Raw genomic sequence first — 14,154 nt, 5'->3', positions numbered from 1 at the left:
ACACAACTTCAGACTTATTGAGAAACTAATTCTAGCACCACCATAATCAGTCTTACTTCCAAATATAATAATAGCAGAGGTCTTGGAGTTAACAAAGAATTTTAATCAGAGTTACCAGGAAACTCTATACTAAGTAGTGAATAAGAATCAGTCACAACTGGTATGTATGTACACTCAGGTTTTAAATTCTGAAAGGATAAGAACATTTTATAGCTTTATTAGTCTCTTCCTACCCTTTTCTCTTGCTTGGAACTCTGGTGGACAACATAGATATTGTTTAAAAACTGATATTTATGAACAGGAGTTTTTTGTTGTTGTGTTTTTGGTTTTTTTTTTTCAATATCATGCTGCTTTTACTTTAGAAAACATTTTTCCCCCTGAAAAAGAAACACTGTAATTTTCTATATTTTAGAGTATAAAAAAGTATTAAAATAAAAATCATCTAAAATTCCATTGTCAAAAGTGATACTGTTTGTATTTTGTTAGCCTTTCTCTTCTGTAAGAAAAAAAAAAGTGTTGCTAAATGGTTGCTTATATAAACTATACACACACACATACACACACACACATATATAAAACAAGTAACTATTTGGATCATACTTGCTTTTGTATTTGCTTAACACATATTGAGAGTAGTTTTATTTGCTTGAGAAAAGCTGTGAATATTTTTAGAAACTCCTGTAAATTTGCTGTTGTTAAGCAAATAACTATTCCTTTATATCATTATTTTCAGTAAGCATAAGAATACTTAGATGGCAAAGTGTATTTAACTGATTGCTTAGTTATGCTTATGTAAGGCCCATATTTTACTACCATAAAAAGCACAACAGTATCATTGTTCATAGATTTTGTGGGCATTTACTTAAGCTAAATCCTGCTGGTACAATTACTAAGTCAGGATATGGGCTTTTCAAGGCTATATAAATGAATTGCAGAATTCTTTTTCACCAGAGTAGACTAGAATGCTCTCCCTCCCCAACTCCCAGCAGCATTACCTACAATCATTTTCTGTGCTCCCTGTTTGCTTTTTGAAAAGCTTATTGAATGACTTGAAGAAAATGGAGGCATTTTTAGGAAATAGGGAAAATGATCATTAATGGTACAATATATCAGTGTCAAATAAGATTTTTACTTGAGGTAAAGCCATTTGTTTAAAAGCTCTGGATGACCTGATAATGGACTGTTGATCTGTTTTTATAAAGACAAGGATATCCTCTTCAAAGATGGAAGAGCAAGATATTGAAATGTGTTTGATAGAGCCAACTAATTTACTTTCAGTCAGTGGAAATTTTATCCCAACTTTCTGTGTTCTTGAAAACAATCTTGGTTATTCTCATCATGGGGTCATTTGAGGTCATGGGTTATTTGGTTTAATGGGATTTGCATGGTTAGATGGGGAAGGGATTATTTCATCATGGAACTTATTTGTGGGTAGGTTAAAAGTTACACTTAATAAAATTCATAACTTGGCATGGTTCATTTTTATTCAATTGAAAGCTATATGTTAGTGGAAGCAAATGCTTTTTCAAATGAATTCATTAGTTCACAAATAGAAATAAAAAAATGGAGACTGTCTTGGTTGACTTGGGGGAAGCTTCAGGGTTTATTTAAAATTTATATTTATTGCTAAGAGGCAGAGTTGTTAAAAAAGATTTGGAACTCGGGGAAGTATATACTTCAGAAATAATATCTTTACAGTTCAATGGGGTTTCAGACTAGAAGGGCAGAGTGTTGAGAAGTCATTTCTAGATTCCATTTAATTCTGGACTTTTGTTTCCATCTTCTTTTGATTCCACTGAATGGATGTATGTGAAATGACCATTCCTTTCAAATTGGAGCCACCTCTATTGCATTCCAGATTGTTTTGGCAATTTTCTAGACCTTATAGGAAAGATGTCCAGCTTCAGTTGGCTGCATGTACATGGTATGCTTCCTGGGGCTGCTAAAAAAAAATCACCACAAACTAGTAGTTGAAAACAGCACCATTTTATTTTGGAGGCCAGCAGGTTGAAATCTACATGCCTCAGAACCATGTTCTCTTCAGACTCTGGCCTCCTCTACTTTCTGGTGGTCTCAACATTCTTGACATGTGACATTTAAGTCACCTTCCATTTCCTCCTTTTCTGTTACTGTCTAATCTTCTTGTGTCTCCCTGATATAAGGACTCTTGTGATGGCAGCTAGGCTCTTGTGATGGCAGTTAGGACCCACTTGGAAGATGCAGGATAATGTCTCCATACAAGATCATTATCACATCTGCAAGGGTTTTTTTTTTTTTTTTTTTTAGTCCTATAAGGTAACATTCACTGCAATTTACTGCAGTTCAGGGTGTGAGCATCTTTGAGGGAGTCATTTATATAGCCTATCATATCCATGTACCTCAAATATGCCTGCTTTCATGTACTGACTTCTGTTCATTCTGAACCACAAAATTAAGCATTGTCCAGGGAGGGCAGCTGGGGAGGGGGGGCAATTGTTGACTGAAATTTGATGCAGATTGGCCTAGGAGGTTGTGTATTGGGGGGACAGGGCATGTTGACTCTATTAGTTGACCCAGCACATCTGGGATAGGTGGTTTAGTAAATCTTAAGGACCTTTTTATAGATCTAGCAACACTTTAAAAAGGTTTTTATTAGTACATCAGTTATTCATAATAGCGGGGTTTATTATGTTATAATCATACATGCAGGAAATATCAATGCTTCCTTTCCCTCCTGCCCTCCTTCTCCCTACTCCCTTTTGCTATCCTACTACTCTTCCTTCTATTTATTTATTTATTTTTATTGGTGTTTTGCAGATATACATAAAGGTGGAATTTTCTGTGTTATGTTCATATGTGTGCATAGCATAATTTTGTCAGTTTCATTCCTCAGTTCCTCCCCTTTCCAGGGCTTCTCCCTCACCCTCTCTCCCCTTCCTGTACTCCTCTGATCCTTCCTCTTTTTTGTGGGATCTGCCCCCCACCCCTCTTTTTTTCCTTAGTTGGCTCTAGCTTCTACATATGAGAGGAAACACTCGACCCTTGACTTCTTGTGTCTGGCTTATTTCACTTAGCATGATGTTCTCCAGTCCCATCCATTTACCAGCAAATGCCATAATTTCATTTTTCTTAATGGCTGAGTAAATGTGGTATATATACATACACACTGGATTTTTATTCAGTCATTATATATATTTTTAAATCATCTTAGAGGTCTAGTGACACAGCAGGTATAAAGATGCAGGGTCAAGTAGCACAAAAACCTGAATGGCTGTGTCATAGGAATACAGGGAGATGAAACTCCAAACCTCGGCTCTTTTGTTCCAGTGATAGAAAAGTTAAAGTCAGACACCAAAAGCCATGCCAGAGAACTTCATTATAAGTGAAAGTAAAGATAAAGTGAAATAAAAGAAAAGTAAAAAAGTAAAAGCAAAGCAAAGCTTAAACAGAGAGGACGGGAGAGAGAGAGAGAGAGAGAGAGAGAGAGAGAGAGAGAGAGAGAGAGAGAATATGAATGGTCCATCTCTAAGCAGAGAACAAAGGAGACAAAGCTGTCTCCAAATTTATTACTGTTTGATGTTTATCAAGAGACCTGGGGACCACTTCTGCACTCTTTGCCAATCAGGTGTATTCAGCTTCTCCTTCACGTTGGATGGTGGAGTTTTTGACCTTAGTTGGTCCTCTGGAACTGTCATGGTGGCCAACCTGTTTAGGGGAGCTTCATCTACAAGTCAATCCCATGTTAATGTGGGCATTGGGGTCCATAGCTGGTCAGAAGGTACCTTAGTGCACCTGCTCTACTAAAGGACTCTTCCTTCCCAGACAAATGGAGACACTTACAGCCATAATTCCTAACTTCGCATCAACCTCAGTAGACCCTGTCAAGAATAGTCCCATTAATCCTTTTTTCTTGACGTGTTTGTGTTTTATAAATAGCTCCCTTGTTTTTGTTTGTTTTCTACGGATTAACTGCTGTCATTTGATTTCTTACGATAGTTTGAAGAAGGATCCTAAAGTAATTTAAAGAATGCTTTATGACCTTACTATGTATTTCACTGCTCATTGCTGGCTACTACCTAACAGCTGCCCCTCCTTGGTTGACTTCAGTTGAACTGGTGGGAGACCATCTTCGTGGGTGTTGTGCTTTGTGTTTATGCCGCTTATATATCTGATAGCTCAACAGCCCACCTTGGCTCCTTTGTGCTCCTTCTACTAACTCTTTGAGTGCCTCATCGTCTTTTATAGAAGGAGCTCTATGTCATTTATTATGAAATAAGGCCACTTAGGACTCCCCTGCTCTCTGGTTCCCATTCTACCAAGCTCTCTGCTGCCCAGAGTTTTTCCTCTGTAGTCAGTGCAATAACTAACCCCTTCAGTTGCATAAGAATCTAGAAACAATGAGACTATTTAAAAGCCCTTTGGCTCCCTTCCAGTAACTGCTCATGGTGTTTACACTGGAAAAGATGGCGGGCTATCTATCAATTCTTTGACTTTGTAAATCCACCTTGACTTCCTGGGTTCCTCCAGAAGGCTGCTCCCTTCCTCTGTATGGTGAGGTGGTACCCTTGAAGTGGGTGAGGAGGTAATGAAATGCCCTGTGAGTGAATCTGTACAGGGCAAGCTAGAGGATTAAAGAAGAGGAACTTTTGGCAGGACCTAGTGAAAGCATTTTGTAATTAGCTGTGGGTGGGGATTTTGGATAATTGAAAAAAGGATATAGTTATATAGAGTGGTCAGCCCGCTGTCCGTCTCCCTGCATACCTTTAAAAGGAAGTATCTGTCCCTTTAACTTTATGTGAAGTCTGTTGAACTTCATTTGTGCCCATTTTTAAATCAGTGACCTGGATTAAACTGTTGTAAACTGTAATTGGCTGGGTCAGGCATTTTCTAATCTGTTGGTCATAGTTGTACCACCTATTTAAAACAAGCCAGAGACTGCCTCTAATGCCAAACTCAGGGAAGCATTTCAGAGATATCACAGAAACAAGCTTTCCCTTCCCCAGTTTCAAATTGGGGGGAAAAAGAGGGGAAACTTTAATATCATTTTTTCCAAAATACCTCTTACCTTGTTTTGAACCCAAAACTCTGGGGCTGGGGGCAGGAGGAGTATTCAAGTATTCCCAACTTCACTGCAGATCTCCTTTAGAGATCAGCATCTAAATCCGTCACCCTCCAAATCCTAAATCCTTCCATCAGCCTCTGCACCTGCTAGAGTCCTTCATATAATAAGACCATTTTGATGAAATTGGTACCCAAAAGGGAGATGAATAGTTTAGTAGCAAGAATAGCAGTGATGTCTGAAAAGCATCATGTACTGGGCACTTAGGTTGATCCTGGGAGAACCAGAGCTAGACCAGTGAACAATGATGCACGTGGATAAAAGCTTTCTTTTTATCTCTGATATGAGCTTTTTATATCAGATGCCTCTTTTTGCTATTCCTTTGAAAATGAAACCAAAGAGAAAAATTTAAAGGGATGGTTGTCAAGAACGAGAACATCACAGAACACATAAAGGTCAGCAGAGGAGGGATGTTTTGCCATCGTGTTCTGTAGTCTGCCAAATAACGAGGCCATCCTTGTTGATTTATTTTATTTTGGTGCTTCGAATTAAACCCAGTGCCTCACATGTGGAACATATGTTCGACCACTGAGCTAAAACTCGGCCCTCACCATCTTGTTTTTTTTTTAATAATATATATTAAAAATAAATATATGTGTATATAAAATATATGTAATATGTAATAAAAATATGTACTAAAAATACATATATATTTTGGTACTAGAAATTGAACCCAAGGACACTTTACCACTGAGATATCCTTGTCCCTTGCATTTTTAAATTTTATTTTATTTTTTTCTTTCTTATCATGCTTAGGGCCTCCCTAAATGGCTGAGGCTGGCCTTGAACTGGTGATCCTCCTAGGATTACAGGCATGCACCACTGAGGAGCCTGGCATCATCTTGTTTTCTAATCTGTCTTTTATGCTAACTTTTAGCTGTCCTGTAATTGTTTATTGAAGGTCCATTTTTTTCTCTGAAGATCTGTTTTATAGCATGTAATGTATAAAATGATAATTTCTCTCCAGGGTAAAAGCCTGGAAGAAAAGTTGGAGTCAGATAAAGAGAAGAGAAAACAAAAGAATGATAATTTATGGACTTATTCTGCATATTTAGAGAAAAGCCATTTCAGATACGTAAATGCAAGGTGGTAAACATTGGATGGCCACTTGTGTTTTAACATCATACACTAATGAGATATTCTTTGTTCATTTTTAGGTCTTGAATATCATCATGGCCAAACCTTATGAATTTAACTGGCAGAAGGAAGTCCCTTCCTTTTTGCAAGAAGGAGCAGTTTTTGACAGATATGAAGAGGTAAAGAAGAGCTATTAATCTTTTCACTGAAAACATTCTAATAATTATTTAACTTAATTACGGTATTGAGCAAATATTCTTTGACAGAAGTAAGAACCTCTTGGAGATTCATAAGTTGGAATAGTTAGAGGGCAGTTATGAGGTATAATATTAATGATACTCTAATTTGTGATGCTCATCCTGTGCCACATATAATCACGACAGTCCTGTAATTTATCATCAAGTGCTCACCAAGTGCAAGACTACCTTCCAAGCACTTTGTGTGTGTTATTTGCTTAATTTCTCAACAACAACCTTCCAAGGTTGATACTGTTATTCTGGTTTTATGGATGGGTTTCATGGAGTAAGGGTTTTGCTTAAGCTTTTGGCGGCCTTTCCATATAAACCTTTCCATTTGTTAAAATGTAGCAGTGCTGGGACTTTGTGCTAGCCATTTACTTTGTTCATTTCATTGCACAGACCTTTGTGACCAAGGCTTTGCGTGCCCCTGCTTCTGTCATTTTTTATTTGTGCCCTTGCAAGGTGGCAGTGGCTCCAGGCTTCCTCCAGAGCTTGGGCTTTGACCAACAATCTGTTTAGCAGGGCAAGAGAGGTGAGGTGAAGCCTCTTTGCCTTGTAAATCTGTTGTCCTTGAGTCTGAGAGGACCAGAGGAGGGGTATGTCATGGAATTTATGTTGCCTTTAAGGTAAAGTAAAAGATAAGACTTCCTAAAACCATTTAGAGTCAGAGTTCTTTCCTTTTAAAATCAATACAATGGCTGTGCTTGGTGGTGCACGCCTGAAATCTCAGCAGTTAGAGGGGTTAAAGCAGGAGGATCACAAGTTTGAAGCCAGCCTGGGCAAATAAGCAAAACCCTGTCCCAAAATGAAAAATAAAATAAAATAAAAACAACTGGGGATGTAGTTCAGTGGTCGATAGAGCCTTCTGGGTTCAGTCTATAAATATAGTGTGGAAAAAAGGAAGGAAGGAAGGGAGGGAGGGAGGGAGGGAGGAAGGAAGGAAGGAAGGGAGGGAGGGAGGGAGGGAGGGAAAGAAGAAAAAGAAAAATATCAGTGAGATGTTTATGTGGCCTGATTAGCCAGCTGTCCCTGAGGTTGATTGTCAGATGCAGAAAGTAATTTTCTGTGAGGGGTTCTAACATGACTGAGGACTGTTGACTTGCTTTTCCCAGCATGTATCATAGAAGATGTATATCTAGTTGCTTTTATTTTTATATTTTTTTAATAGTGGACATTGAACCCAGGGACTCACATATGCTAAACAAGCACTCTACCACTGAGGCTCCTCCCCAGCCCCTTTAATTTTTTTATTTTGAGACAGAATCTTGCTAAGTTGCCCAAGCTGGCCCCAAATTTACAATCCTCCCGCCTCAGCCTTGAAGCATCTGGGTTTACAAATGTGAGCCACCACACCTGGCTTGATAGCTGCTTTTTAAGTAAACAAATTTGAGCATGCAAAAGGTGAGCAAGATGTCTTCACTATCCTTGTATTGAAATAAAATATTAAAGAGACACCTATTCATGTATCTGAAACGTTGCCACCAACAGGAAATAAAAGCTAACTTCATTTTGCTATAAGAAGGAAGAAAATAATATGCTTCTACCTAGTCATCTTGTTCCTCATCTGTTTAAAAAGCTTTCATGACTTTCCACTCTAGGATAAAGAAAACTCCTCAATAAACTCAAGGCCTTGCATAATTTGCCTTCTATGTAATTAGTACAGAATTGTTTACCTCCAGTTTCATACACGTCCTCTCCTTTAACCTTAGCAAACCACTTATAATTCCCTCATAAACTTTTCTATTACATACTTATGTATGCTACTCTCTCTCCTCCTGAGATGTTCTTTTCTTTTTCTATTTGTTCTGTTTGTAACTTGTTACTGGAAAACTCCTTCTCATCCTTTAGAACCCAGATGAGAAATCTTCACTTCTGGATATATTCCTTGAGCCATCCAGCAAGAGATATCACATTTGTCCTACCACTAACCTACCTCAACACATATTTCACCTCCTTTGCATTTTATTTAATATTTCTGTCTCTCCTACTATACTCTACCTTGCTTGAAGTCAAGGACAGTATTTTACTTATCTTTCAGTAATTTATCTGTAAGTTGCTAAATGTCTGTAACTGTAAAACATTGACAATGTCTAGTGTCAAAAAGGGTTTTGCACACAATTCATTCTAAGCTTGTCTGGTTTTTGTTTTTTGTTAGTTCTTTCCCTTCCTTTCTTCCTTCTTTCCATCCTCCCTGTCTTCATGACTCACTCTCTCTTTTCTTGTTTTTTGCTGGGAATGGAACCCAGGGCTTTGCACATGCTAAGCAAACATTCTACCACTGAACCGTACCCCTGACTATTCATTTTCTGATAACTGAAATGGGAGAGACTTCTTAATAATCCTTGACAATCCCATGTGTGGATCTGATCATCAACATATTCAAAATATCGGAGTATACTGCATGAAATATTTTTAAATAAAAATGATCATGATCAATCATTATATATAGTTCACACATAATTCAAAGTAAATTATTTCCATTGGCTACTTATATTCACTATATACAACTTGGCAAGGAAGGTCAAAAACTAATTGAGAAGCATGTTCAAGTCTTTCTCCCAGGTAAACTGTATCTAGGTTGGGTATCACTGTCACCAAGATGACAGCGTATGGAAAACAAAAAAAAAAAAAAAAAACAAAAAATATATATATATATATATATATATATATATATATATATATATTCCCACCCATTGCTAGGCAATAGCTGAGACCTTAAAACAAAATACAGATTAATGAGGGAAAAAAGCATACAAACTTATTTAATGTTTTGCATGACATGGGCGCCTTCAGAAATGAAGATTCAGAGGATCAGGGAAACCTGGGTATACTTTTGCTTAGTCTGGTTGGATAGACATACAGAAGAATGACTGGACAAAGGGGATGTGATCAAATAATAAACTGGGAGGAACTTAACAGCTGAAGGATGTTTGTTCAGATTCTTCTCTGTGTCCGCAGGCTCTCAAAGAACATCCCCCTGCATGTAAGGAGGATCCCTCTGGGTCAGCTTGGTTTTTGTGGTTTGCTTCAGGGTAGAGGGTGGTGAGGGAAAGGCCAGAGTGACCTTCCTGCTTCTACTGTTGTTGTCTCAAATGCCAAAGTGCCATATTTTGGGATAACATCTCCTGAACCCCATCAATGGCCATATTTCTTTAGTATGAGCTGGTGTGAGACAATCTGTTCCAGAATCTGTTCAGTGACCTAAAAGATTTGCAGTTTCCTAAGACAATTTTCCAGGCTTTTGAAATCTACAAGATAGTTTTGAAAATACTGCATAGCATCTAATAATTCAGAGATCATTTGGAAAACATTAAATAAAAACACTGGCTGGGTGTCTCTCCTACTTTAATGTGTCCAAACAGAGAAAAATTACTTTTCTTTGTAAATCAAGTGAAATATGATTTGATGAACTTTGGTTCAACATTTGAATCCTTTTTTATTTCTTGTGATTCTTTTGGGGGGGGTTATTATTTGGCCTTTTGGTTTGAAATGTTATAGAAAGAGATACATTCATAAAGTTAAACTTATTTTTTTTCCGTACGCTGTCATCTTGGTGATAGTGATACCCAACCTAGGCACAGTTGATATTTAGAATATACTGGTTAGCTGTGCTTCCAAAGGCATTTGCTCTTCTTGCAGGTTCCTCTGAAAACAGGTAAAGTTAGGAGGAAGGAAACCTGGAACAAGTATTAAATGTCATGTAGCTAAGCTATCAACTTTATGGAGTGAGGTTCACCAGGATTTCAAGTAAATAAGTATTAATTTTATAAACATATTTCTTTCTATAGCATTTCAAACCAAAAGGTCAAATAATATTTCAAGCTGGTTGATGGCCAGCTTTTGTTATTTCCCAATCTTAAAACATGAAATTCATTGAAGCCAGAGCCATTCAAATATTTAGTTGTAAAAACATAACCACAAAAGGTGTTTTCTATAGTTTGTGCATAAATAGTACTAAGAGATGGCAGGTGATAGCCTGGGGAAAGAACAGGAATTAGAGAAAACAAAACCCAAGCATCCTGAGTGTCAGAGCAAAGGGACTGTCTTCTGAAGGGGCATAAGTGCAAAGCACCTATCATGTGGGTACTATATGGTAATAACTAATGTTATCATTTCACTGGACCTATCAGATGAACATTTAATTATACCCCTCATATTTGTTTTAAGAATGCAAGGAATTATTTTATGCTGTGGGTGAGCACTCACCAGATCAGGAAAAACAAGTGTTTAATGGTTACTGTTTACATATTTATTTGTTAATTAACATTATTTATTTATTTATTTGAGTGGTAGTACTGGAGATTGAACCGCAGGACACTCAACCACTGAGCTATATCCCTGGTCCTTTTTATCTTATGAGACAGATTCTTGCTAAGTTGCCTAGGCTGGCCTCAAACCTTGAATTCCTCCTGTCTGTAGTCACTGGGATTACAGGGATGCCTCACTGTGCTGGATACTTTTCTTTCTTTCTTTCTTCTTCTTTTTTTTTTTTAACGTGTATTGCATTCAAGCATTATTTTGTTCTTTCTGTATTACTAAGGAATTCTTTTGAGGCAGACTGTACATATACAACATTTCAGACATTACATATACAACAGTTTGTGTTGCATGCCACTACCAAACCTGTTTTCCCCTAATCCTGCTGGAATTACAGGTTGTGTAAAGGCAAAACTATTTTTTTTGTGTGTGTGTGATCTAGTGATTGAATCCAGGGCCCTACACATGCTAGGCAACCACTCTGCTTTCTAAGTTACTTTCATTATTAGACTCTGTTTTAGGCAGCTTTTTCATCAGTGTGACCAAAAGACCTGATAAGAACAATTTAAAGGGGGAAATTTTATTTTGACTCACAGTTTCAGAGGTTCAGTCCATGGTTGGTTCACCCCATAGCTCTGGGCCCAAGGTGAGGCAGAACATCATGGGGAATGGCGTGGATGGGGAAAGAAGGTCAAAGGGCCAAGATGCAGAGAAAAAGAGCTCTGCTTACCAGGGACAAAGTACAAACCTGAAAGGCACACCCCCAGTGACCTGCTTCCTCCAGCCATACCTCAACAGCCCACAGTTACCACCTAAGTTAATCCATATCAGAGGATTAATCCCCTGATTAGGTTACAGCCCTCAGAATCTGATCATTTCCCCTCCAAATATTCTTGCCTTGTCTCACACAGGAGTTTTGGCAGACTTCTCATATCTAAACCGTAATAGTTTCCCTCTTAAGCCAAGGAAAAATATTCTAGTCCCTTCGCAATTCTGAGCCCTTTGGGCTCCTTGAACCTGAGACTCTTGTTCCATATTCTCCTGAGCTCTTCCCTCTTGTATCAGTTTATAGGGTAATATGTATACTCAGACAAAATTTAAAAAGAGCTTTATCCTTAAGAAAAAGGCTCCTGTCCTAGGCCAGCATTTTCCTGGCAGAACATTCTTCAGTGTCTGACCTGATCTGAACCTGTGCTGCCCATGACAGCAGCCACTACCCAGGCTTGGCTATTTACCCCTTGAAACGTGGCTAGTGGAACCAAGGAACTGAGCTTCATATAATTTCGTTTTAATTAAATTTCAACTTACATAGCTATAGGCCTGGATGAGGTAGATAATCACCACAAACTATAACCAGGTTTAAAACTACCATCCTCCTTTCCCAAAGCAAAGAGGTCATTATCAGATCACTTCCTTGCAATCTATAGTTTTCCCCAGCCATTTCTTCTTAGTGGGAGCCAGAACAGAGATTAAGTGTTTTATTGAAGATTTACCTCTATCACCAGTCCCCTTCTCATATCACAAGTCCCAGCTCAGGTTACCTTTTCTTCTCACTCATGGGACTTGATTGTATCTGAGGTGAGCTGACAAGTCCTTTTCCAATGTCAAGTACAAAAATTACAATAAATCTTAATTAGCTTTCTTTCTTTCTTTCTTTGCAGTATTGGGGATTGAACCAAGGGCACTTTATCCACTGAGCTTTTTCCCCAGACCTTTATATATGTATTTTTTATTTTGAGACAGGGTCTCACTAGGTTGCTGAGGCTGACCTCGAACTTGAGATCCTCCTGCCTTAACCTCCCGAGTTGCTGAGACCAGTTTTACTTTTGACTCTAGAAGCGGGTAACACGTCATTCCACAAAATAGAATAAGGGTTCCAAGGAGCCCAGCAGATGAAGTTGTTTTTATACACAGAAATTGGATGAAGAAAACCAGAAACAAAGAATGGAAAATGAATCAGTCATTTAAAAGTTACTTTCCTTGTAAAGCCACTAGAGGAAGAGAGAAAAATAATGGAAAAATAACTGATTGGGTAATTTCAGATCCCTTTTATTGACTTTCCTCTTTTATTCTCATTTTTAATTTTTAAGAATCACTGAATAACACACATAGAGTAAATTTTACCAAGTTTAAATACGAAGCATGATTTTTCCCATATTTTTATTGGTGCATTATAGATATATATAGTGGGATTTTTGTTACATATTCCTACATGTACACTATATGGCAATATAATTTGGTCAGTATCATTCCCCAGTATTTTTCCTTTCCTTCTCCTTCTCTCTCCCTCTGGTCAGCATCCCTGTTTTATATAAGGATCAAAACAAAGGGAATTTCATTACCTTTCCAATTGAAAATGACCTCTCTGGGAGACTTGCCTATTATCTCTCTCTCTTGACTTCATGGAGGGTCAGTTAATAGTTTCATTTGGTGATGTGAACCATTAGTGTGAGTGACTTCATTTTGTTTCTAGTCTGGAAAATGCAGACGTTCAGTCCTTGATGTTTCTGGAACACTGGTGAAGCCTTCCTTATACATTAGCCTCCCACCTCTGCCCTACAAGCTCCTGCCTTTCACACCCACAGATGTGGAGGAAATTGGTGCTTACAGCTGCTGCTGTGTAACCTGAAACAATTTTTGTAATTGCCAGACAGAGGATCAAAGTACAAGAGCCTAAAGAAATCCTGGCCCAGAGTGGAGCAGGCTAACTTTGGCCTCAGTACAAGGCAGTCCTGATATCAAATTGGTGCTAGAAGTGGTGGTGCATGCCTGTGATCTCAGCAATTGGAGAAGCTGAGGCAGGAGGATTGCAAATTCAAGGCCAGCCTCAGCAACTGATAGAAAATTGTGGGACACCTTGAGGAACTTGGTAAAAACCTCTAGCAGCTTACATCCCATAGGTTGTGCATCAGTGAAGCAAAGCCTTTGCCAAATATAATTCTCAAAAGACTAAAAACACAACCCTTGAAGAAAGTGTTTTGATTTAAAGGTTTATTTAACTCCTCAGTGAGGACACCAGCAGGAGGTAGAGTCAGTTGTAGGAGGACTTGAGGAAGACAAGTTTTATATAGTCAGGAAAGGAAAGCTGAAATAAGCTTTGTCAATTACATACAAAACTCGTTAATGCCCAAGAGGGCCATAAAACTATGACCTATTATGTGGTTGTCTTTTTCTACTAGACGCAAATCATCTGCCTCTCCATGGAACCAAAAACAAATAACATCAACGACAAAGAAACATTTTCAAATTAACTGTTAAGTTCAAAGGATGTGGGCACTAACTATGATTAGCAAGTCAAAGGTGCATTTTTCTATAGATGTAATTTGTTCTTGGGTGAGTTTCATAAAACAGTGCTCCCAAGTATAACTGAAAAAAAAATACATAGTAATTTTGTTATTGTATTTCCAAGTTTGGGTAATTTAATTTGTACCCAAGGTTAGAATATTGAGCTTAAAGAGTAAGAATAGAATTGTAGCACTTTAC

General features: G+C 38.0%; 1 protein-coding gene across 10 annotated transcripts in view; it reads left to right on the top strand.

Moving 5' to 3' along the window:
* Plcb4 (phospholipase C beta 4) overlaps positions 1 to 14,154 on the top strand; it is a 381,354-nt gene that overhangs the window by 215,629 nt on the left and 151,571 nt on the right. For all 10 annotated transcript variants that reach the window (XM_058575386.1, XM_058575387.1, XM_046433511.2 and 7 more), the window contains one exon: positions 6,256 to 6,354. In XM_058575386.1, the coding sequence (XP_058431369.1) occupies positions 6,271 to 6,354 (84 nt within the window). In that variant the 5' untranslated portion in view covers positions 6,256 to 6,270. The remainder of the gene's footprint in view (positions 1 to 6,255; positions 6,355 to 14,154) is intronic.

Source organism: Marmota monax, unplaced genomic scaffold, assembly GCF_021218885.2.
Source record: "Marmota monax isolate L192 unplaced genomic scaffold, Marmota_monax_Labrador192_F-V1.1 WCK01_AAM20220418_F8-fsc00014, whole genome shotgun sequence".
In the NCBI taxonomy this organism is placed as follows: Eukaryota; Metazoa; Chordata; class Mammalia; order Rodentia; family Sciuridae; genus Marmota; species Marmota monax.
The sequence above is the reverse complement of the archived record's forward strand: the minus strand, read 5'-3'. Positions and strand labels throughout refer to the sequence as shown.